At 38.7% G+C, this 27,139-nt stretch overlaps 1 protein-coding gene across 1 annotated transcript in view; it reads left to right on the forward strand.

Moving 5' to 3' along the window:
* GREB1 (growth regulating estrogen receptor binding 1) overlaps nt 1-27,139 on the forward strand; it is a 197,437-nt gene that overhangs the window by 134,583 nt on the left and 35,715 nt on the right. The window contains exons 18-24 of the mRNA XM_089672061.1: nt 2,635-2,974; nt 6,817-6,932; nt 7,088-7,290; nt 8,507-8,596; nt 11,196-11,773; nt 16,436-16,538; nt 19,043-19,201. Coding sequence (XP_089528187.1) covers nt 2,635-2,974; nt 6,817-6,932; nt 7,088-7,290; nt 8,507-8,596; nt 11,196-11,773; nt 16,436-16,538; nt 19,043-19,201 — 1,589 coding nt within the window. The remainder of the gene's footprint in view (nt 1-2,634; nt 2,975-6,816; nt 6,933-7,087; nt 7,291-8,506; nt 8,597-11,195; nt 11,774-16,435; nt 16,539-19,042; nt 19,202-27,139) is intronic.

Raw genomic sequence — 27,139 nt, forward strand, 5'->3', positions numbered from 1 at the left:
AAATTCGTCATCAGACACTGAAAACAATTCTGCGACTGAGCTCAGCGATGTGCAAACTTGGTGCTCTATTTCAAATTTCAGTGTTTTTGGTTTGATTACATTATTGAATGAAATGTAATATCATTATATTATTATTTTTTATAATTATTTATTAAATTATAATTTATGATTTCCTGTTTCAAACTTTTTCATACCCGGGATGTTTACTAGACTCTTGTTCGGACAGATTTAGAGTTATTCCTAAGAATTACAGACCTACAATATAAAACAACAAATTTCCATGCAAAACAATGTACCACTTTGACATGCAAAAATATTGATTAGTTAGACCGCCAGGGAGGTTAAAGACCAAGTTCACCATTTTTTTTAAAATTCAGCTTCCTTATGTACCAATATATCATTAATGTACTTCTGTTGCAGAAAAAAAGCTTTGTATGTATTTTAGGACAAGACCTTACCTCAGCCTCCAACTTGTTCCATAGAAAAGTTTGACTTCTTCGTATGTAGATGTAGGACATGAAAACGCTTAAGACACAGGAAGTAATTCACCAGTTAACACCATTAGGACACACCCTGCACCTGCCCTCCTCTTCCAGGAGATTGCTCCCAGCCATCTTTGTACTGACATACAGGCAGTAGTGTTAAAACAATACTCCCTGGAAGTCTGTAAAGCTCAGCATACACTATATAATTTGATTGTATAATTCCCTTTTGATCTATCATCAACTGTATAGTGCAAGGACCTGCCTGATTGGATACAGAGTGATTGGATAGATAGGTGTGTCCTCCTATTATATAGTTTGGGTAAATCTAAAGGTGATTTTACAGTCAGATTGTATAGTGTATGGCCACCTTTACACACCTAAAATGAACTTGTTGCTCTTTCAGTGGCATTAATTGTTAAAGTAGAACTATAGGCAATTTTTTTTTTTTCATTTTGGATACAGCAAGGGAGGGTTATAACCCGTCAGATTTTTTTTGCGTCCCATTGTGGAGATTTCCCTCAACTTTCTATCCCTAACCAGACAGGAAGTAAAAGGCAATCCCTGCAAATAAGGGAATTTCTTGTGGACCTTTAGGCCAACAGAACTAGTGTCCCCATTGGAAGATTTCCCCTGTATTACTTTTCTGGGGACAACCCAAAATTTGGGATTTCTCTTTCTTTTAATTTTTGATGATAATGGTAAACAGAACAAATGGGCCGCTCTATGTGTTTTGTGGAAAAAACAAGCCAAAAATGTGTGCTCCAATTACACTAGGTGTGAATGGGGCCTGAAAGTGAAATTGGTGTGTTTACACAAGAACAGTGAGGAACCATTCACATCTGCCCATTTCTGAACAGAAAATGCGTGCTTTGCCATGCATTTCAGAAATGCATTGCAAATGCACATGGCACTTGTGTTGCCAGTAAATGTTAATGGTATCCCAAGCGTGGACAGTGGGCGCACGTTTGCCGCACACTTTGTCACACGTACAGTGACGTAAATTCCTGCTATGCAGAGTTGTGAAAGGGGCCAGACAGCTGAGTGTCTCTGTCCACTCCCTCCTATGTACTTGTATAAGGCTGGTCATACACTATACAATCTTGGTACAATTTCATTTAGATTTAACAAAACTATATAATAAGTGTACACACCTATCTATCCAATAAGGCAGATCCTGATAGTTGATGGTAGATCTAAAGGAGATTGTGCAATCAGAATATATAGTGTATGGGGAGCTTTACTCATGTTCTGGGACACTCACTACTACTACCTGCATGTCAATACAGAAGTGGATGGAAGCAATCTCCTGGATGAGGAGGGCAGGTGCAGGGTGTGCGATAATGAGGTCAGCTGGTGAATTGCTTCCTGTGTCTTAACAATTTTCATGTCCTAAATCTACATACCAGGAAGTCATAAACGTTTCTGTGGAACAAGCTGGGGGCTGAGGTAAAGCCTTGTCCTAAAATGCACAGAAAGCTGTATTTTCCGCAACAAAAGCACACTAATGGTATATTGGTACATAGGAAAGCTGGAATTTATAAAAAAAAAGGGTAATTTAGCCTTTAACATGCAGGTTTAGATACAGACTACTCTGCACCAATAATTGTGATTGAAATTCTTCTTTAATTGCCCATATGGAAGAAATAAATCTGAAGAATATATTTAAAAAATATATATTTTTAAAAATATATATTTTTTTAAATGTATTCTACTGATTTTTTTAACATATACTAAAATCATTTTAACATATATTTTTACATATATTTGTAAATGCATTCCAAAAATGTAGATTTATATTTTTAAAGACATACAGTATATTTTAAATGTATTTTTAAAATTATTTTTCACATATTTTGTAATAAAAACGCATTTGAACATGCAGTATATAAATATATATATATATATATATATATATATATATATATTGACCATATTCAATATATATATATATATATATATATATATATATATATTGAATATGGTCAAAATTTTAGCATTTCAAATATATGTTAATACATATATGGGAAGAATATTTTTAAAATATATTTCAAATATATTTTTCTTCCATGTTGGTGGTGTCATCATCTTTCCCTTAACTCAGGGGTTTGTGGTTGATTTCATTATCTAATGCAGAAATCATTTATGGTAGGTTTCCCAAGCTCCACAGTGCCGTGATACGGACATTTCTTCTCATCCAGCATTACTCGTCGGCGATGATGGCTGTGTGCGGTTTCTCTCAGATGAAGAATTACACTTCGGTGGAAACCCTGGAGATTGTCCAGAACCTCCTGAATTCTCCCAAACAGTGCGCCAGCAGACATGGGCTGATGGTTCTCTTACGGATTCCCTGCATTCCACTGGCCAGCTTGGCTTATGAACGTCTTTGCCATGTTAGAGAACGACTCGGTCTACAAAATGGATTTGAGGTTATTCTGGGAAAAGCCAATTCATCATTCACTATTGGAAAGCACTTTGTGGACCAGCTTAAGGTATCTATCTTATCCATATCTAGTGATGAATGAAGCTATCATAAGCCCTGGGCCAAAGTTCTCCCTTTGAAATACAATTCTTGTGCCTGGTCATTAGACAAAAGAGTCTCCATCTTTGGGGTGCATGGACAGTTTTCTTTTTGTCATAAAAGCAGGAAGACTGAAAGAAAATGCAGATGCATTTATTTTAATCATAATCTGCTTTTCAAATATATTTATTCACTTTCGCAAACAAATCTTGCAGGTTCATTTAGTCTTTTCTTTTTAGTTTATTTCAGTGGTTCTAAAAAAGGAGTAGAAACTGATTTTTAACTGAAAAGAAAACAGATATTAAAGAAAATGTGATGTGAGAATATGGGCACTTGAATTTAAAAAAAAAATAAACATAACACAAAAGAAAATCAATAAAATGACAATATGGGTAGTTAAACTGCAAATTAAATATGTATTGTGGATGCAGTGAATCACCGTAGTAGTCGCCACTGCTAAAGTGATCGGCACTGTCTTCCAGGTCCCTCACAGAATGCCTTGCATCCTTCTTAATGAATGCAAGGTGTTCTCTGATTGAACCAGGTGGTGAGGCAGGGCGGTGATGGAACAATCTCCACCTCATCCAATCAGGGAATTTGGGATCTAGAAAACAACAACAATCACAATGATTCTCTGCTTCCACAGCAGTCCCAAAGGCATGTTATCTAACATTTATAGGTAAAGTTGATCCAGGGAAGGAATTTTTTTCCCAGCAGGAACAAATTGGATAATGCTTTGCTGGGTTTTATTGCCTTCCTCTGGATCAACTGTGGGTATAGGATTATAACTTTTTTTATGGTTGAACTGGATAGACTTTTGTCTTTTTTTCAGCCAGACTAACTATGTAACTATGTATTATTGCATATACGTAATTACATTGGTGCGAGCTGGACCAATGTAGCTATGCAATATAGTGTACCTATGCAATAAAATCCATTCCTGGAATTCAGCATTAACAGCATTACTCAGTTCTAGGTGGATTCTCATCTGGATAGGCAAACAAAATTTGGAGTGAATAAATTGTGAGATATATTCAAGGACACATTTGGAATACAGGGTATATTTTGGGCAAGACACTATAAAAAGCACATGGGGTGCTGGATAAAGTTCAGGGGAGGCTGCTAAATAAATAAAAGGGGTGAAAATCTCACTTTTAGTAAAAGGTTATGGAAATTGAGTATCTTCAGTTTTAGAAAGACTCATCTGTTATTTCCAAGATTAGAATAAAATTTGCGCACAAGCTAAAATCACTTGCAGAAGTAAATATTACTGTCTTTTGAAGTGTTACTAAACCCATGACCCTGCATTCACTAAATCTGGTCTCCCACAGTATACAGAATATGGAAACACAATTATTTTAGTAAATATAAACTGCTAAATACATTTTCTCATCAGCAGTTAGAACAGTCTTATGACTTCTATCAGTGTCCAGCAGAGCACTGATTAAAGCTTGTAGGAAGAGTTTTCATTCTCCCCTGACTGTCCTATGAAGCTCCATTACCCCTGACCCTCTGCCTGGACAGTGCTGATTGGCCCTGTGCTGATCATATGCACTCTCCCAAGAAAAAAAAAACTGAACATGTGCATCTTGAACCAAAGGCTTTGTTCTATCAGCAGATGGATTGGGGACTGTGGATTAAGAGGAGGATCAGAAAAGACAAGCTCAAACATCCTTTTCACACAATGCAGATGATTATCCCCTTAACCACTGTGAATATACCAAGCATGCTTTACTGCATATACAGACTGTTGTGGGTTTAGTAACACTGTAAGGTAATGGTTCTAATCAGAAAGAGTGGTTGAACTGCAGAATGCTTTACTGCAAGTAGCAAAGACAAAAATCAACAATGGGGTTTAAAAAAGGCTGGATGATTTTTGTGCAATTAACAATATCCACAGATTTCACAGATAAAGCCTTTCTAGTGGGAGATAAGAGCAGTCTTACGCCTAGGAGCAGTCTTAAGCCTAGTACACACTACTATTTTTGTTTTCATTCAGCCTATTGGAGGAGGAGGAGCCACTATACTAACTATCCGATGTTGTGTCCTGACAGGGGGGACGGCCCCCCCGTCAGAACATTCTGGTCAGCGCTCTCAGCCATTGGCTCGAGAACCGATTGGCAGACCTTTTTTTGGTTATTCTCCTTCGACAGAAGCTGGCCTGCTTCTGTCGGACCGGCTGCTGTACGAGCCGAATGTCAGCTGGTTTCTATTGAACCGGCCGATGCCGCCCGACATTTGGCCCGTGAGTACTACTGGCTTTACCCAATAGATTCATACTCTGAAGCTCTACATGCTAGGAATGTATCTAGGTAAAAGGTAAAAGACATAACACGTAACATAGATGTAAACCCTGACTGGATGACTTTTAGTTGCTAAAGAACATTGCATCATTAACAATTGTAATTTTTTTCATTAGCCACTTGTCAATACATTTTGTGGGTTTCCTGATGGGGAGAGTGGCGGAACATACATGTGCGTGCATCAGTATGGCCATAGCCTTCAATAGAAGCATATGTCACAAGCTGCTAACACAAGAAAGCTAACAGGAGACAGGGACACACCTTACAACAGGAAGTGCCTGAACAAGGAATTTCATGGTAGGATCACCAGGTATTGCAAGGTGTGACAATTTAACTCCCAGAAAGGACTGCAATAAAAATATCAAACACCTTTGCATTCTTCAAAAGATCAGATGAAATTTGAAGACAGTGTTCTTTCTGATGTTCTGCCAAGATTTGAGGCACCATCCCAAATCCTCTTTAGAACCTACTGCACTGTTTCCCTGTTCATTTTCAATTCTTCTGCCATCATTCAAACACTCAACCTTCGATCTGAACATATGAGGGTTTGCACTCTGTCCGTATCCGTCCTTTGCATTTTTGGTTGCCCACTTCTTGCGTCATCGTGGACATCTTGCCCCTCCTTAAACGTCCTATGCCTTTCAAAAACAATTGACTTCTCCATGGAATGTTCACCATAAGCCTGTTGTAACAGAGATAAAGTTTCACTCTCACTTTTGCCAATTTTCATGCAAAATTGTATGTTAATCCACAGCTCCAGATTCCTGTAACTCATTTTCCGTCAACAGCGCAACACACATGTGTTCATTTTTCTACTGTTCCATAAAGACTGAGTCAACTGGTCTGCAATCCAAGAGAGTGCAAGTTAGAACATGTCATAACACACTCAAATACGAATGGTTGTGTGACTCACCGCAGTAGTGCTATGCTGAGAGAATTCCAGGAATTAAATTGTCACACCTCGTATTTGAATGAAAGTTGGAGATTTAGAAAAATGTAAAATTACTTAAAGATTACTTCAACACTGTATGTGAGATTTTAGTGGTTGGGTTTACATCTACTGTAAAGTTAACAATTGTTATAGATATATGGGAGCTGTTTTATTTGCCCAAAGATTGGTATTTCTGTCTCTCTAGACCTGAGATTAAGGGCTCAATATACACGAAAGCAGAACCACGTACAGCGTGAAGCGCCATTTGTTTATCCTTTTGTACTAGGATGCAGCTGGTGTGGGCAGCTTGTATAAGTGAATGGATGCACTTTCGCTGTATGGACTCACTTGCACAGCAAAGTTTGACAGGTTCACAGGGACAGTTGCACAGCCCCAAATGCACAGGCTGTGCTATAAAATACAGTAGATCACCTACCTACTTGAGCCTCTGATTGGACAGTAAGAGAGCAGCAGCAATTCACTTCTATGTTCACAAAGCACACCTCTTCCTTTCAGCATGCTTTTTGTTAGCACATGTGTACATTTTTTATTTCTAAGTCTCTTTTTATAATTTGACAGATCTGGCAGAAAATCGACGATGAAGACTGGCAGCCTCAGACTTATCTAGAACTAGAGGGTCTGCCTTGCATTCTGATATGCAGTGGTATGGAACCTCTTGGAGAATCTCTGCCAAGGTATGAATGCCCCAGTTTTGGTCGAACTCATTCTAGAACTGCAAAAGAGTTGATTGCAGCTAAAACTGAACTAATGCCTGGGATAGGATTAGGGCAAGTTACAGATGGTGCTATAATGCTTTTATGTATCATTTTATATTCAATGTTTTGTCCAGATCATTGAGGTACTGTGACCTCCGTCTAGTCCAGTTCAGTACATGGGAAAGAACAAGAGTGGAACAAGAGCTGGGATTTGCTTCATGTTTTATAGACACTGTGATATCTCAGGACCAAGGGCTTGGAAAGGAAATGATGATGGACAGTGACCCAGACAAGCTAAGCAGCACAGACAATGAGGATGAAGAAATGATGACTGATGGTAAGCTATTCTCTAGCTGTAGTGGATCTAGCACCATAGCAGCATGTGTAGCTGGTACAGATACTTTGTGAAAAAAAGCTTGGTGCTGTGCCCACCCCTCCTAACTTGTCACAAGTCTTCAAGTCTTGTCACAAGTCTTCATTTACGGACCCTGTGCATGTTTCACGCAGCACCATTAGCACATTCATTACAGCCCAACTAAACATTCAGTTTAAGTCTGCTAAATACATTCCAGGTGCAAGAAAGAAAAGGTGTGCAAAGCCTTACAGCTTGTTTTCTTCACCTTCTGTTACCTAAAAGAATGCTGCAGAGAAGGAAACAGTGGTCTCTCTGCAGAGGTCCAGCACTCCTCTCCTGAGTCAGAGCTAGAGCTCTCCAATCAGCAGGGAGTATGTTGGACCTCTGCAAAGAGACTGGTGATTGGACAGTGATGTAGCAGCAGCACACTGACAACGTCATCCCTCTGCTCTCTCCTACCAGCTTGTTCCTTTGCACAACATGTTCATATAGCATACAGCATCGGTTTCTAGTGCTGCCTTTCCATCTTGCAGCCTGATTTCTTCGATTCAGGGGATATCAGGAAGTTATATTCAGATACTTACACTGGTTATAATTAAAAATAGATTTAATTATTTTTTATGACTACAAAACTGTAAAACCTTTTGAAGGCATAAAGGAAATCTTGAATGGTGGGTTGCACCAAGGAGATACAATTGTACATTGTTTTCCCCTACCAAGAGGAGTATCCCTTGTTAACAAAGCTGCAGCAGAAAAAAAAAATTAATATCACTCTTAATAGATTTAAAACCTCTTATCATGAAAAGTGACAGAACATGGCATAGTAGCATTCATTAACAACCAGTCACTTTGTTCCATGTTCATGCCACTTCTAAGACACACACATACTACTTTGCCCGCAAGATCCATGGAACATCACAGGCTCAATTAAATTGGCAATTTAATTTGTCCCAATTTCCTAATGACATTGCCGATTCTATATTCCATTTTCTACGTAAATGACATCAATTATGAGTTTTAAAATGAATTCTGCCAAATGTTGTGTTAGGATACTTTGCGTAATTGGCGATTATTAAAAGATGACATCTAAAAAGCACTAGATATGTAATTGCTCACTGCTTTGCAGGTCAAGGGGATAATGACTTTGTATATGGCTCCAGCAAAATTAATGGGTTTTTTGTTTTTTCCACTGAACTAGGGTCTAATTCAGAGAAGCAGAGCCCTGGTAAAAGGCAGAGATCTCAGTCAAATGACTCTTCCTCTTCATCTGTGTGTTCTAAAGCTTCTGGTAAGATTCTGGCTACTTTCAACATTGGGATTAATTCTTAAAAACTGAAATTAGCATATGTGGAGTTTTTTAATTGTATAGAAACAAATATGAATTCTAATTGGTTGCTATGGTCAGCCACTCTGATAATTGTCTTTCCTCTATTTTTTTTAAATCAGCCTAAAGAGGAACTACACTGCACCTGAGCACCACAAACCAAAAAGGCTATTTATTTCAAATGTAATATTCAAAGCAAACTCACCCATCCATGTCTCTGTGCATTATTTAGCTGAGAAATCAGTTTCAAAAACACCCCCTAGCAGTTCTGGCCATAGCCATCTTGAGTAAGGGCAGATGATTCATGCAGCATTTACTTCCTGGAATCCATCTGCCCTTAGCTCAGGTATGCAGGCAGGAGGGTGTGCTTAGCTGAGAAAACCCCTCCTACCCTTCTAAAGACTCCTAGGATGTACAGTTGTGTCCAAAATTATTCAACCCCCACTGAAATTGAGTGTTTTGGCCAGTTTGACATTGCTTTTGATCATTCAGTCATCTTGCTTACATTTACATTAAAGAGGCACTTGTAGGTCAGACAAATATAACATAACAGTTATAATGAAATAACCACAAATGTCTTTTCTGTGCTCACAGCATTATCAGTTTTATTCAACCCCCAAGTGACATTCAATCTTAGTACTTAGTACAGCATCCTTTTACAGTTATAACAGCTTTTAAACGTGAAGCATAGCTTGACACAAGTGTCTTGCAGCGATCTACGGGTATCTTCGCCCATTCTTCATGGGCAAAGGCCTCCAGTTCAGTCACATTCTTAGGCTTGCGCACTGCAACTGCTTTCTTTAAGTCCCACCAGAGGTTCTCAATCGGATTTAAGTCTGGTGACTGCGATGGCCACTCCAAAATGTTCCAGCCTTTCCTCTGCAACCATGCTCTAGTGGACTTGGAGGTATGCTTGGGATCATTGTCCTGTTGAAAGGTCCAACGTCTCCCAAGCCTCAGGTGTGTGACGGACTGCATCACGTTTCCATCCAATATCTCCTGGTACTGAAGAGAATTCATGGTACCTTGCACACGCTGAAGCTTCCCTGTACCTGCAGAAGCAAAACAGCCCCAAAGCATGATTGACCCTCCACCATGCTTCACAGTAGGCAAGGTGTTCTTTTCATCATAGGCCTTGTTCTTCCTCCTCCAAACATAGCGTTGATCCATGGGCCCAAACAGTTCTAATTTTGTTTCATCAGTCCACAGAACACTATCCCACAACTTTTGTGGTTTGTCCACATGGCTTTTGGCATACTGCAGTCGACTCTTCTTATTCTTTGGAGACAGCAAGGGGGTACGCCTGGGAGTTCTGGCACGGAGGCCTTCATTACGCAGTGTGCGTCTTATTGTCTGGGCTGAAACTTCTGTACCCACATCTGACAAATCTTTTCTCAGTTCCTCAGCAGTCACACGGGGACTTCTCTCCACTCTACGCTTCAGGTAGCGCACAGCAGTCGAAGTCAGCATCTTCTTTCTGCCACGACCAGGTAGCGTTTCAACAGTGCCCTTTGCCTTGAATTTGCGAATGATGCTTCCTAAGGTGTCTCTTGGTATGTTTAACATCTTTGCAATCTTCTTATAGCCATTGCCCTTCCTGTGAAGAGAAATCACCTCTTCTCTTGTCTTCCTGGACCATTCTCTTGCCTTCACCATGTTTGTAACCACACCAGTAAATGTCTAGAAGGAGCTGAGTATCACAGTCATTTTAAAGCTGCCTAATTGGTGCTTATTATGCTTGATTGCTGCTCGGTGACATCCACAGGTGTTTTCAATACCTGATGGAAAGCACCTGTATGAACCTCTGTTCTTCAGAGTGGTAGTCTTTAAGGGGTTGAATAATTGTGGCAATGAAGAAACCACATAAGAACCATTTACTACTGTATTACATAAACAATTGATGTCATTTTAGTTGCATTTGGGTAGTTACAACGTCCTTGTAGGATTTGATTCTGAATACAATTCCAAATGTACACTATAGTCCCTAAACCCCTTTACAGCATTGGGGGTTGAATAATTTTGGACACAACTGTATGACATCATTTGCCTAGACTTGGAAAACAGGAAGTAACTGAAGAAAGAAAAAAAGTGTAAAACAAGTAAATATGATATAATTTCCTATTGATTTACTACTGCTAACAGCATAAGGATTAAAATAGCTAATTTTGACTGTGGAGACTGAAGTTCTGATTTAAATTGAAGGATAATTCCAGGCATCAGCATGTTATTCATAGTTACATTGATCCAGCTTGGATAGAGTGAAGAATGAGTAGATCTCTAGTTTCTATATACGGTATGTCTGTGTCTTTGTTAGCAAAATCTTTCTGCACTTCCTAACGTGCCATTTGGACAAGAAATGAAGAAACTTTTATTAGTAGAATAGAGAAGGGCTAGAGCCTAAATCAGGTGTCCCCTTACCTTCTCTTTGGTGGCCTCACAGAAACGAGGAAAAGTCTTCCCAATGTGGGCAAAGACAGCAAGATAGACACCTGCCAGAAGTTGTAACAGTTGTGCACTCTATCCATATCTAAACCATTTTTCACTTTATATTGTATATTTTTAGGTTCCATTGCAGATAGTGAGTCCTCATATTCCCCTTTGGCAGAAGACAATGTAAAGCTGACTCAGCATTCAGGGGTTTCTAATAGTGAAGACTGCAAAGCTGCATCAGAGAAATTAAAATTGTCAGCTGATAAGAATGCCAAAGTTGTCATATGTGAACAGATGGACAGCAACAGCTCTGCCAAGTCCATGAAGAATCCAAGCTCCATATCCACCACTTCTTCATCGTCATCATCTTGCTTTACCAGTGACAATGGACTTCAAATCTACCAATGTTCTATGGCCAAGGCTTACAAACAGCCACCAGTGGTGTTCCTCTCCAAGCTAGTGTATGACATCATCACCTCCACTGACAGCAGTGGTCTTTCTAAGTCTTCATCTTTCTTGCCGCACTGTGATGTGGCATGGGCCAGCTCATTCCGCCCACTTCTGAGTAAAATGATGACTTGTACAGAACAATCTTTGTACTACCGCCAGTGGACAGTGCCAAAACCAAGCCACATGGACTATAGTAATGTAAATGAAGGTAGAATGGACACATTCCATCCAAGAAGACTGTTGCTTAGTGGACCACCTCAGGTACCTAGTCTGTTTCCTAAAAAATGTACTGTATACAAGGAAATTTAATATTCTGCTTAAAGAGGTTGCCACCCATACATGATATTTCATTCATATGTTTTTTTCCAGGAAACCGTCCAGCGCCTACCAATAGCTAAAATATCAATCTTTGGTGGTCTAAGTCCAATGAGTGCATAGATGTGGTTACATCACAACTAAAAAAACAGGTTTCGGGAGAATAACTCTTTAATAAGCAGTGCAGAGATGCAGTCAAATTACATCTAAAATATCAGTCTTGGGTGGACTGAACCTTTAACATTTCAGTTTTATGAGACACTTAATGACAGACTCTTCCCATACAATTTTTTTTTTACTTTTTTGCTAACCATGGTCACAGATGTTAGCACACATTAATAGTAACACTTTGTTTCCTCCTGTACGTATGTACAGTAATTGGGAATAGAAACATAGCTGAAAAAAATTGAGAGATAAGAAAGATCTCATATTTTACTTTGTCTTCTGGTTTCATACAAACTTCTCCTCAAACACCAAAGAGCCTAGGTTGTTAGGTTTGTCAATTTGCACTCATTTTTGATGATTTAGTTGGCTTCCTCATTGACCAATTGGGTGGGTCAGGATATGGACGGGGTGGAGCTGAGTTAATCTCTTACTGGGAACTGTAATCCAATCCAAGGACACCACTAAAAGGCTCCTAACTTCTTCTCACTGTCTTTGGGCATGATTTACTAAAATTGAAGAGTGCAAAATCTGGTGCAGCTCTGCATAGTATCCAATCAGCTTCTAACTTCAGCTTGTTCAATTAAGCTTTGACAAAAAAAACTGGAAGCTGATTGGTTTCTGTGCAGGGCTGCACCAGATTTTTCACTCTCCTGTTTTAATACATCAAACCCTTTGGGTGCAAACCCAAGAACTTACTCTCGTAGGCCACCATGTGAGAAAACAGGAATGCAGCACTACCGGGTGAATCAGGTGTCCAGTTAAATCTACCCCTCAATGCAGAACAGGATAATTGAATAAAATTCTTGGAATGCCTGGTTCACGTAGTAGTAGTTTACTGTCTTTAAGATTGGTGGTCAGGAAATGTGAAAATTTGCCTACAATATAAGCTGCCTACAGTGTATTTCTGACTTTACTGGTTGTATTGTCATGCGTTTCTCACAGAAGGTCATCTTTTATTTTGTATTATAGGCTCAGTTTGAAATGACTAAGTTCATAAAAGGTTTACCTTCATGTATTATGTGTAAAACAAAGGGAAAGGAGATTACATTATATATGCAGTTTGTCTAGTAAAGAATTGGCTTGGATAGATAGATTCTGTCTTTGTTTTTTACAGTTAGGTTTCCATATCTTGTAAGGATTGTGTTAGGCCTTTTTTTCTATATACATTACCTCATGTCCTTTCTACTGTCAAGCACCCCATCCTTATTACATGTATTTTACTATAGCAGAGTTCCTATTTTACTTTTTGGGAAAGATCGGCATCACTGACAATGATATTTTGAGATGCCAAAACAACTGTTTCTCACGGAGGTGTTTTCTGAAAGCTGTGGGCCTGTATGCATGTATAGATCATAAGTTGGGCTCTCCTGCCTGAGAAAAAGAAAGTATGGCAAAGAAAAAATTGCCGTTGTTTTCATTGCACTGAATATTGCCCATAGCCTAAAGAGAGTGCAGGGATTCAGCAGTAAGTGAGGCAGAGCTCAGGAGTCAGGAATAAATGATATATAGTTTGGGGTCAGTAGTAAGTGACACAGAGTTAGAGGTCAAGAGTAAGTGGTGTAGGGTTCAGGAGTCAGTGGTAAGTGACGCAGAGTCCAAGGGTCAGTAGTAAGTGAGGCAGAGTTCAGAATATGTGATGTAGAGTTCAGAGGCCAGTAGTAAGTGGCACAGAGTTAAGGTTCAAGAGTAAGTGACACAGAGTTAAGGTTCAAGAGTAAGTGACACAGAGTTAAGGTTCAAGAGTAAGTGACACAGAGTTAGGGTCAAGAGTAAGTGACACAGAGTTAAGGTTCAAGAGTAAGTGACACAGAGTTAAGGTTCAAGAGTAAGTGACACAGAGTTAAGGTTCAAGAGTAAGTGACACAGAGTTAGGGTCAAGAGTAAGTGACACAGAGTTAAGGTTCAAGAGTAAGTGACACAGAGTTAAGGTTCAAGAGTAAGTGACACAGAGTTAGGGTCAAGAGTAAGTGACACAGAGTTAGGGTCAAGAGTAAGTGACACAGCGTTAGGATGAAGAGTAAGTGACACAGAGTTAGGGGTCAAGAGTAAGTGACACGGAGTTAAGATTCAAGAATAAGTGACACAGAGTTAAGGTTCAAGAGTAAGTGACACAGAGTTAAGGTTCAAGAGTAAGTGACACAGAGTTAGGGGTCAAGAGTAAGTGACACAGAGTTAGGGGTCAAGAGTAAGTGACACAGAGTTAGGGGTCAAGAGTAAGTGACACAGGGTTCAGGGGCCAGTAGTGACTGACAACCCACCCCCAAACATTTAGAGCTCAGAAAGATCAGACTGACAATCAACTGCAACCTCCTTATTTCCATCACACACTACATATCCCAGCAAGCATAGCACCTTGGCACAATGGTGCATGAGTTAAATGAGGGTGTGGCATTTTGGATGGACAACCCTTCTGTCCTGCCTCTAAAGTTTCCATTGCAGACTCTGCAAAGATAACGCTTCATGCAAACTAGGTTGAAAGGCTTACCAGTCACAATGTTCACTTGTAGGGGAACAAAGCACCCCTGGGTGACAACCATGTTTCTCTTAAAGGCCTGGTATCATCAGGGGAAAAGAGCCAGGGATGGACCTTGATTTGATCTGAGGTTTTGAGTAGAGAAGATTAATTTAAAGGTAAATGAAGAAACAGGAATATTGCTATGTAACCAACAATTTTAAAAAAACAGCCTTATAGTTTAGCCTTCCAGCAATGCCATGGCAACATTGGACTGGCTGGACTAGAGCAGTCCTTTAATGCAACTCAACCAAAATACACTAACATTGGCCATACACTAGTAAATTTTTGAATGCATGTTCATACTAACATTTGTAAGAAAATTTGCCCACAAATTCTCAGTATATTAAATGACTTGACAAAAGTACTTCAAAATTTTGTTAGCTTTTAACCTGTCTAAAGGATGTATCCAAACATCCTTGAATAGGAAGGGTGATATCTCGATGATATAATTTTTTATAGTCGGCAATTCTGTATCTTGTAAAAGTAATCCAAGCAGCTAAAGAGCCGCTGGGTTACTTTAATAGGTGTGATGCTTTGAAGGCCAAAGGAGAGCTGTGGGGTATAATAGACGCAGATCTCTCCAAAAAGAGGACCTGTCATTGCCTATGCTATTCCAAGGGATGTTTACATTCCTTGTGATAGCAATGAAAGCGATTAAAAATATAAAGTTACAGCGTAAAAATTAAATAAATAATCAAATTAAAAAACAACATTTTAAAGCATCCATCCCACCGTGCTCACACTCGTCGCTCCTGCGTGCATATGTAAATGGTGATCACACCACACATGTGACATATCGCTGCATCAGAGTGAGAGCAATAATTCTAGCACCAGACCTCCTGTGTAACTCTAAACTGATAACCTGTTAAGGCTTTTAAAATGTTGTTTAGTGAGATTTTTAGTTACAGTAGTTTGTCGCCGTTCCATAGGCATACCCAATTTTAAAGCATGACTTGTTTGGTATCTATATACATCATCTTTTATCATTTACAAAAAAATGGGTTTTATATAATGTTTTTGTGCATTGCAGTTCATTAAAATTTATTTTTCCAAAAGCTTTGGGTTTGAAAACCGCTGCGCAAATACCATGTGACAAAAAAAATATGCAACACCCGCCATTTTATTCTCTAGGGCCTGCTTAAAAAAATTTTGGGTGTTCTAAGTAGTTTCCTAGCAAAAAAAAAATATTTTTTACATGTAGGAGAGAAATGTCAAAATTGGCTTGGACTGAAACTGGTTAACGTTCAAATTTGAAATGAATGGACCTTCCCATACAAAAACTATACACTGTTAGAAATTTGTTCAAGAAAGGTTTTCTATTCTGCTTCTTAGAATTTTCTCATCAGTGCATTCAAAAATGAACATCGATTTGACCCCAATAAAGAGTAGGAAAACCAACAAAATGTTCTTGCAATGAAAATTTTTTTAATGAAATTCTAATGTGTGGCTAGTTTGAGAGTTTTATAACTAGAAGAACTGAATGCTACATTCACTTGTCTTTCCCTCCATCTTCACATTTTGTTTACTAGTAAGTTAAAGGTGTTCTTTACCTCTAATCCTCAACACAATATTTTATACTGCTGAAATATCAGTCATAGTCTCACAGGTACGAGAAAGATTAAATGGATCCCAGACATTAAATTGTTTTGGTTTGGTAGGCAGAGCGGAAATTGGAGAAATCCCATGCGTCAAAGAGGTCTTTGCAAACACCAATGAATTGTCTGTTTCCAGCTGAGTGTCTAATGAACTTTGCAAATGCGTTTAATTAGCATAGACCATATGGTTCACAAATCCCTAATGAAACACTGCAAGCTGATAAATATTATCATTCTTTTTTTAATGTTGGATTATTTGTGCGCTTTTATTTATTTTAGCTCCTCAGAGGATTCAGTAAGATGCCAGATTAACACATTATTGGTGCCTTATAGGTGGGGAAGACGGGAGCCTATCTGCAGTTTCTCAGCGTCCTGTCCAGAATGCTGATACGACTGACTGAGGTGGATGTGTATGATGAGGAAGAGATAAACATCAGTGAGTTTTTTTTCTTTAATGACATATTAGGGATTAGTTTAGTTAATTACAGAAGCTTACAAGGTGGTAAGCGCTTCCAAGGTTTAATAGAGCACAGTACCAGCAAACACGTAGGAAGCCCACGCAGGTGCATGGCCCCAAAGGAGAAGACATACTATTTATAGGACTTCTGAGCTAAATTGATGTCTAGGAAGAATGCTGGAAAAAAAGGTTTACATGGAAGAGCTGGTACAGAAAAGCAGAGGTGTTTCTTATTACCAGTGGAGTGAATTTAAAACCTATATATTTTAATTTAGATTCTTTCTTAAATCCTGCATTGCCAAATATCAGGGAGCACAATTTAATTGAAAGATTGTGTCTATGTTTGTATTGTGCCTCTCAGATGGGCCTATTTAGGGATGACAGACCCCTTGTTTTTTATAATTTGTCCCATAATAGACAGTTTGGAACAACAACTTGGCTGAACTAAACCAACAGTATAAGTATCTTTTACATTTAAAAATGTCGGTCAAATTTATGTGTACAAGCAAGCATTTAAAAGTGTCTTTTATATTGTTATTATTGCCACTATCACCATGGGACGCTGTGGTTTTAGCAAAAGAGTAGTTGATGCTTGGAACTTACATCAGAAGTAGTGAATACATCCAAAGTAAACACATAAACATAGATCTATATGCAAAAAAGTAATAAAGAAAAAAGTAAAAAAAAAAAGGGTCAGACTTGATGGATGTCTTAGTCTTTTTCTGCCATAACTCTGTGTTTTATACACATTAGGATGTATTAAAAAAAAAATGCAAAGCTATTCATCCTATAAAACTGCATGTACCTTCATTCTATGTGAATGGGGGCGATATCAAAAGTTACTAGGCTTATGTTGTTCAACTGTACATAATAGAATTAATCAGGAAAATAATTGGCCACTAAATGATGGTCAAAAGGAAATACTTTTTTTTACTATGAATGTCTGTTCCATCTGTTGCCCATAATGCAGCATTTTCCCAAACCACTTTATTTTTAATGAATGAGTAGCATTTGATGGAGAAGGATCTGGGTGTTCTGGTACATCACAAGTTTAATAATGGCATGCAATGCCAAGCTGCTTTCTAAAGCGAGCAAAATCCTCTCTTGTATTAAAAGAGGTATAGACTCCAGAGAGAGAGATATCATATTACTCCCGTACAAATCATTAGTTTAATTAATCACCAATTCACAAAAAGAATATTGGGGAACTGGAGAAAGTTCAGAGAAGGGCTACCAAACTGATAAGAGGCATGGAGGAGATCAGCTATGAGGAAAGTTTAGAGGAACTGAATTTATTTTCTCTTGAGAAGAGGAGATTAAGGGGGATATGATCAACATGTATATATACATCAATGGTTCATATAGTGAACTCGGTGTAGAGTTATTCACCCTGAGGTCATCACAGAGGACAAGGGGCCACTCTTTACGTCTGGAGGAAAAGAAATTTAATCTCCAAACACGGAAAGATTTCTTCACAGTGAGAGCTGTGAAAATGTGGAATAGACTCCCTCAAGAATTGGTTCTGGCCAGCTTAGTGGATTGCTTAAATAAAGGCCAGGATTGTTTCTTGGATACACAGAATATAACTGGAAACTAACATGTATAGGTAAAGTTGATCCAGGGAATATCCGATTGCCTCTCAGGGGAACAGGAAGGAATTTTTTTCTCCTGCAGGAGTAAATTGGATCATGCTTTGCTGGGTTTTTTGCCTTCCTCTGGATCAACTGTGGGTGTAGAATTACACTTTTTTTAGTTTTAATGGTTGAACTGAATGGACTTTTGTCTTTTTTCAGCCAGTCTAACTATGTAAACTATGTAGACCTGAAGAGAAAGATTTGCAAAGAACTCAATTACCAGCAGTTTTGCAACACAAATAGCTCAGTCATTTTTTTTAGAAATACACCCATTGTGAATAGACAACAGTGACATTTGCTTCTGTAGTTAAAGAATAAGTTCACCTTTCAAACAAGTTACATGTTATACATTTTACACCCATATTCAGGGTAACATGTTACGATCAGACCAGTGCCTGCTCCCCGCTCTGACAGCTAGCGGGGGATCTTCTCCCCCCTCACTAACTGTCAAATTATTAAAACATTGTAAATATTATTTTTGTCTGCAGGAGCCTGTAAAGCATTGCACAAGTGATTAGCAGATCACTGGTACCATGCAGGTCTCCTGCAGACAAAAATAATAATTGCACATTTTTTTACCTGCAAAAAAATGTGCATTTATTATTTTTTTACTAAAAGGTGAACTTATCCTTTAAAAAAGAATTACACCCACTTACAAATACTGTTGTGTACACAGTCCTGTCTGGCAGATATGTAAGATTGCCATTCTGGGTATGAAGACAGATCATCTGGGTATGGAGAGGTATGTTTTGAGTATGGGCAGATCATTCTTGGGGCTTAAATAAATAATTTTAGACATTATCGTTGCACCTGTTCCTTTTCATTGTGTATTTTGGTCTGATTTTCCAGGCATCAGAGAGAAGCCTGAACAGAATTTCCACCAGATCTTAGACATGTGGCCCAGTGAGGACTTTGTGAAGAAGATGGACTTTGACTACATGTTGCATGATCCTAAGTATGAAGATGCAAGCATCATCTCTTCTAATTTTCTCAATCCCAGCACTGAAGGTGAAATCAGATAATGTTTATTCCTGGGTTTATTGCATTAAAATATTCCACGATGCATTTGTGTATACACCTCATTGAAATCTTTGCAGTTCATGATCTACAGCAGCTTTAATCAGCCATGGTTCCTCCTGAGGTTGCTAGGGGTTAATTGAGCAGTGAGCAATAGCAGCTTGTCCTGCATTATTGTGCCAACATCAGAGCCACTCAGCAAAACCAGCAGCATGAGATCAGTAGAGCTATCTCCTCTTGATTCTCATTTAAATAACCACTGACACCAATGAATATATTAGCTGTCTGTAAGAGTGGCATTCTTCCACTGACTACCAATGTAAGGAGCGGCTCTACAGAGTGTTCCCACATTTCCAACAAACGTTATACTGTGAAGAAGGGCAGTATGATGTCCACTTGAAAGCTAAGCCGACCATAGATGTATTGAATCTCGGGCAGTTAAGCGGGGACTGGCTGAGATTCAATCTATCTTTGGGCAGGCTGGTTGTAGTGAATTTGATCCATTGATCAATTTCAGTACAATCGGCCTGTTGGAATTTTCGTATGTGAATACTTATTGCTGGCTATAGCCGCCAGCGTTAATTATTATGTTCTGCCAGCAGGGAAGGCTCCCCACTGACAGAACACAATAGAGCTACAGGAAGGATTCCCCCATCAGCACTGTGTTTATGGGGAAATTGAGTGATTTTCTTTCCTGCAAGCCGTGGTTTCAAGAAAGAAAACTGCATCATGTATGGCTTGCTTCAGCCAGCTCACTCAGAGTTAAGATAAAATGATCAACACATCATTTAATAACAAATTAAAGGTTGTCATGTTACCCAGCAGGGGATACAGTACCTGGAAACTACTTGCGTGTTTTAACTACCTAGTTACCTATCACTAGGAAGCAACAGTAGACAACTGTGAAAGCAACTGAAACTTATATTTATCACGGCTCACGCTGAATATTTTAACGCTGTGTATGACCATAATGGAGCATGATAGGTATTAAATATTATTTTCAGTATATGATGTTACCATCTAGATTTAGTATATTTGAGTTTCAATGGTTCACTATTATTTAATTCCTTTTTCCAGTTGAAAAATTATTACATTATAAAAAGAAAATTCAGAGTTTCATAATGCTCTCTAATGATGGGAATATCTATGTCAAAGCCTGAAGATACCCATAGACAACTGGAGTTTGGAAATTTGCCTACAACAAAGTGCAGAGCAGCAATTCACAGCCCACACAATTCTGTTGAATATAAACATAGAAGTATATTCATTTCACATATATTTTATGGTATTATCTAGTGACTGAGACCTGTCTAATCTTTGTGACATACTTCACCAACGCATATACATTTATTAGTATAGGTTTACAGAAAATCTATGATATTAAACATCTTGGAGCTGGCGGCTGTAATAATGAATGGCTTCAGTGTATGACTATGGATAGCAACAGTGTGCAGATTATTTCAACAGTGAGAGAAATTTATTTATTAAATAGCTGTAGATTGCAACTGATGACCCCGTTGTACTTTCATTCTACCATTAATGGAGATATCTCGGCATGCCCACTAGCATTCATAAAACATTATGCTCTTCCCTCTATCCCTGCCTTTAGAAATTCTACTCTTATTCTCTATCTCCCTTATCTTTCATTGTTTCTCCCTCCCTCTTTTCTTTTCCTGTCGCCTTTCTTTCATATCTCCCTATCACATTCTGTTCTTGTTGTTTGGAAATCTTTTTTAATCTGCAGTTTTCATTAATACCTGGTTCTCCTGCCATGATAGTCCTTCATGTTATAGGGTGACAACTGTCTCCCAAATCCTTTCATGTGCTGTCACCTTGTCATATCTTCCCCTGGAGGGCACGCTGACATCCTAAGGGGACATGCTGACACGCATTGCACTTTCATGGTCCACCATTGTCACTATTAGGATTCTGGTCCGGGGTGATGATACAGCTGGAGTGTATGTAGACAAAGAATGGCTGAAAGAGGCTGAAAAAGATCAGCAGCACTGCTATGTAATAAAGGATGAAAAAAAAAGTAAAACAGTATTTTATGAAAAAAGTTCAAAGCTGCTATAGTGGGATTACTAGAGAGATGAGGAGAATGAGAGTGAGGAACAACACAGTAGCCTCTGTGCACAGGTACTGTTAGTTGTAATGACAAGAAGAATAGCAAAGGTCACTTTAGTACTGTCCGTAATACTTTTTTATTTGCACTAATATCCAAATTTTCAGGTGAAGCTTTCGGGATGTGCTTTCTTAAATGTTCAAACAGTACTAATAAACAAAGTTTTAGCAGATGTTAATAAGATAAAGAAAGAAAAAAACAAAAAAAAAGTACACAGCAAAGGTAATTAAACTTTGGATAGTTAATGAGACAAGGCAGGGAGAGGGCTATGGAATGGGTGGGGAAAAAAGTCCCAGATGTGATACTGGTCAACGAACCAATGGATAGTGATTTCAAAAACTTAGGTCCAAATTTAGTCCATTATCTTTGGTGTCAAATAGAATTGGCTTCCTTAGTTTAAAAGTTTTTCTTTCCTGAGTAGTTTTGAAATTCCCTTTAAGAACGAAAACATTCATGTCTTCCATAGTGTGGTCTGGTTGTAAATTTCCCACACAAGTACAGAGATCAACTTTCTTGTGTTTTAATGGCGTATCTGTGTAAATTCATCCTTGTTTGTAATTTCTGTCCTGTTCTACCAACATAAGATCTCTTGAAGCATTTTTTTGCATTGGATTAGGTACACAATGATACTGGAGGTGCAAGTGTATGATCCTGTAATACTGAAGGTCCCTTTTGTGTGTGTGTGACACTTTTTAGGCCCTGACCACATCTGGTGTTCTGGGATCTCAAGCATAATTGTTGCAAATCTCAAATTGCACTGCAGTAGTGGCAAAGCGCACCACGCATTCTTGGGTGCCATACATTTTCAATGGCATCTAAACATGGTTTGGTTTAAATTGCTCTGCAATCAAGGCACACCACATCGCACGAAGCTCCTGTTGCTTTTTGGGCATCAAGCTTCATGCGATGTGGTTTGCCTTGATTCCAGCATGATTTATTGTATGCTACATTTAGGTACCATTGGAAATAATGGAACTTGAACATGCATGCTGTGTTTTGCCACTATTGCAGTGCAATTTGAGATTGCAGGTGGAATTGCAGCAATTCTTCCTGAGATGCCAGAACGCCAGATGTGAACGGGGCTATATTTAATTAATTTGGCTGTACTGTTTGCAGCATTTTTTGTTGCAAGGATTGTGACTTTATTTCTGACTTAATGATCAGAATGAAGTTTCCTGCTGATTAATTTATGTCTGAGGTTGGGTGGTCGCCTGAAAGCCAGCAATGGGGGGGGGGGGGGGGGTTGTTGGATCATTTCTTTCAGTTTTTCATCCTCTGTTATGATTGGTTTCAAATCTTTGATTATCTTTCTTATCCCTTATGTTGGATTATATGTGGTTACTAGAGGTACACAGTTAGTTTTTTTTTTTTAGTTTTTTTCTCTTTATATTATAGGAGTCTTCCTCCTTGGGTTTTCAGGGCCGTGTTTATACTTGTATTGATGGTTTTATCACTTTTGATCTCCCTAGAGGTATTCCCGAGTGTAGCTCAGGGTAAAGTTTCAGCACCACAAGCGGTAACCCCGAGCTACACTCGGGAATACCTTGCAGCATTGCTCCGGGATCTCTTCTTCACTTACCTTGTGCTGCACTCCCACGATGTCCCTCCTGCAGCGTCCCCGGCAATGTCCTCTGGCCGATGCCGGCATCTGTCTTTTGGGTTCTGTTCCCTGCGACGTCGGGACGTACGGGGAAAGAACCGGCGGGAAATTAAAAAATGTGAAAAAGTGACATTCACTAAATACACTAAAATCACATAGTAAAACATTACTGTATCAAACCATTTCACATACATTTTGTCCCGAGTGCTTTGTCCTGTGCCCTGCCTGCATTTTTGCTGTTCTTTCTGCCTTGAAACTGAGAAAAGTCCATGGCATCCAAAAAGCGTCCCTTTAGGTCAAAATCGGTTTTAGACCAGCTAGAGAACAGTGATAGTAAATTAGAACCATTTGCAGAATTGAGTGATAATGATTTGTGGGGAAATTCGTCATCAGACACTGAAAACGATTTTGCGACTTTGCTCTGTGATGTGCGAACTTAGAGCCCTATTACAAATTTCAGTGTTTTTGGTTTGATTATATTATTGAATTAAATTTATTATTATTATATTATTATTTTTTATGATTATTTATTAAATTATAATTTATGATTTCGTGTTTCAAATTTTAACATACCCGGAATGTTTACTAGACTCTTGTTCGGACAGATTTCAGTGAGTTATTCCTAAAAATTACAGGCCTACAATAAAAAAAATACATATTTCCACTATTTCCATGCAAAAAAATGTACCGCTTTGAGCACAGAAATATGGACATAATCAGACCGCTAGGGAGGCTACTATGGAAAGAGTCTGCTAGTATTCTGTGATGTTTATTTCTGTCTTCTGGATTTGAACATATTCGTTGGCCATCAGATACCACCGTTTGTGTTTTTTTTTTTTTCCTCAGAGAATGTCTCTTTAACATTCTGCTCCAACAAAATGTCTTTTCTGCAACAAACATTTTTTTATATTTCATTATTTCCACTTCTTTATATTAAAACAAGTAATTTCAACTTAGGGCCTGTTCACATGATATTTTTGGAGTAACATGCATGTTACTGCTTGCTGTACCACAATATACAGTAATTTACATTAAGTGCACAGGTGCAATGCAATGCTATTCCTTCTGAATGCCACCCCAACACACTTTCCTACTGACATTAATTACAGTGCAGCACAACATGTGGCAATGCAATAACTTGTTGTACACTCATTTTTGGGAGCATACCAAAATGTTTTTAAGTGCAGTGCCATGAGTTGTGCTGAGGTTTAACACACATCCGTAGGAAAGTTTATTGGGGTCCCATACAGAATTGGATAACACACTCCGTGACACAAATAGATGCTGTGAATGGGCCCTTGGACAACTGTATTGAAGCTTGGCAAAGAAAAGTTGTAATTTACCCTCATACCAGGCACCCTAAAGTGATTTATCCTACTGTGATTGTACCACATGCTACATCCCCAGTAATCCTAAGCAAATCCCAACTTTCTAAATGTTAGTATTTCTTTAGGGTTAGGTGTGGGCTCTATGTAAGAGTGCTCAGGGTGGGGTGATGTGTAGCTCATGTACTGAGCATTGCAGTTGTTGGGGTAGGTATGCACACTCACAACATACCTAGATGGTTCAGGAATTATGATTAGGATCTGATTAGGATCTGGAATGTGTGAAACATGTTAGTGACATGGTCTCAGGTGGCAGGTTTGCTGAATGTGTTCATTCTGCATACTTATAAAACTTACTGGATCTTCTATATGTCATTGGTGTGAATCCCAATCCTTTTAGCTTAGGTGGGGTAAGTGTGAAAACTCACAACATACCTAGATGGTTCAGGAATTATTTCACATCAATACTGTAACACTTTGGTTAGATGATGTTGAGCTGAGTTCTGACATTTTACAATGCCTTCTGTCCACTATCACCCTTATTTTGGTTTGTTAAGTGTCATTACATACAGTGCTGTGAAAAAGTATGTGCCCTCTTCCAGATTTGATATTTTTTTCATATTTGTCACATTTAAATGATTAAACTCCTCAAACAAATTTTAATATTGCACAAAGATAACCCTGGTAAATACAAAATTGAGTTTTTAAAAGATGATTTTATTTATTAAGGGAAAAAAGCTGTCCAAACCTGCATGGACCTAAGTGAAAAATTAATTACCCCCTAAACCTAAAAACTGGTTGTGCCACCCTTGGCTGCAACAACTGCAATCAAGCATTTGTGATAACTGATAATGAGTCTTTCACATCGCTGTGGAGGAATTTTGGTTCAGTCTTCTTTGTGGAATTGTTTTAATTCAGCCACATTGGAGGGTTTTCGAGCATGAGCAGCCTGTTTAAGGTCATGCCACCGCATCTCAGTCAGAATTATTATTATTATTATTACTACGAGTTTATATAGCGCCAAAGGGTTTGCTCAGCGCTGTACAATAGGGGGGACAATACATGGCACAGTACAACAACAACAAACAACGTACGAGGGGTAAGAGGGCTCTACTCTTACGAGCTTACAATCTAGGAACGAGCTTAGAATTAAGTCCAGACTTTGTGTAGGCCACTCCAAGACCCTAATTTTATTTATTTTTTGAGCCATTCAGAGGTGGACATGCTGTTGTATTTCGGATCATTGTCCTACTGCATAACTCAAGTGTCCTTGAGCTTCAGGTCACAAACTGATGGCTGGACATTCTCCTTCAGGAATTTCTGGTACAGTGCAGAGTTCATGGTTCCATCAATTTTTAGCAAGTTGTCCAGGTCCTGAAGCTGCAAAGCAGCCCCAGACCATCACACTACCACCACCATGTTTGGCTGTTGAAAGATAAAAACAACAAAAATGCGGTTTAATGTTGATAAATGTAAGGTTATGCAATTGGGGGCTAAGAATATTCATGCATCATACATACTAGGAAGGTACAACTGGGGGAATCAATGGTGGAGAAGGATCTGGGAGTTCTGGTAGATCACAAGCTTAATAATGGCATGCGATGCCAAGCTGCGGTTTCTAAAGCGAGCAAAATCCTCTCTTGTATTAAAAGAGGTATAGACTCCAGAGAGAGAGATATCATTTTACCCCTGTGCATATCATTAGTAAGACCTCATCTGGAATATGCAGTTCAATTTTAGGCACCAATTCACCAAAAGAATATTGGGGAACTGGAGAAAGTACAGAGAAGGGCAACCAAACTGATAAGAGGCATGGAGGAGCTCAGCTATGAGGTAAAGATTAGAGGAACTGAATTTATTGTCTCTTGAGAAGAGGAGATTAAGGGAGGATATGATCAACATGGACAAGGGGGTACTCTTTACATCTGTAGGAAAAGAAATTTAATCTCCAAACACAGTAATGTTTCTTCACAGAAAGACCTGTGAGAATGTGTAATAGATTCTCTCAAGAGTTGGTTCTGGTCAGCTCAGTGGAAAGGCCTGGATTGTTTCTTGGATGCACAGAATATAACTGAATACTAACATTTATAGGTAAAGTTGATCCAGGGAATATCTGATTGCCTCTCGGGGGATCAGGAAAGAATTTTTTCCCCTGAAGGAGCAAATTGGATCATGCTTTGCTGGGTTTTTTTTGCCTTCCCCTGGATCAACTGTGGGTGTAGGATTATAACTTTTTTTTTTATGGTTGAACTGGATGGACTTTTGCCTTTTCGGCCAGACTAACTATGTAACAGTGCGGGATCTCTGTTAGCATGATATATAACATTTATTACAACAAAATGTAACACACTTACATCTTAAAACTCTGGTCATCAGCACAGGGATAACGTGAAGACACCAGCAGCTGGTGGTATTCAGCAGAAATATGAGGAACTCTCAAACCAGCATGGAGAGTTTTATTCTGACAGCTGTCAGAGTGCCGCTTGGAATCCTGGAGCACTATGAACTACCTCGTGGTATTCCGTGTGGAAAGCTGGAACTTGTAGTGTGCTGGATTGCTTTGGTTTATTATGTTTGACTGTTTGGTATGATGTTCTTTTTTATGAAATGCTGTGTTAGTTTTATGCCAGATGTAACGGGACACACACCTTCCAAAAAGTTCAACTTTTTCACATAGGGCCAGGCAGGTTTGGACAGCTTTTTTCCCCCTAATAAATGAAAACATAATTTAAAAATATGATTTACTGCATTTTATATTTACTTGGGTTATCTTTGTGTAATATTAAAATGTGTTTGATGATCTGAATTATTTAGATGCAACAAATATGCAAAAAAAAAATCAGGAAGGGGACAAATACTTTTTCACAGCACTGTATCTC

This window comes from Staurois parvus, unplaced genomic scaffold (assembly GCF_062004578.1).
Source record: "Staurois parvus isolate SC_StPar_1 unplaced genomic scaffold, SC_StPar_1.0 ptg000118l, whole genome shotgun sequence".
Lineage (NCBI taxonomy): Eukaryota > Metazoa > Chordata > Amphibia > Anura > Ranidae > Staurois > Staurois parvus.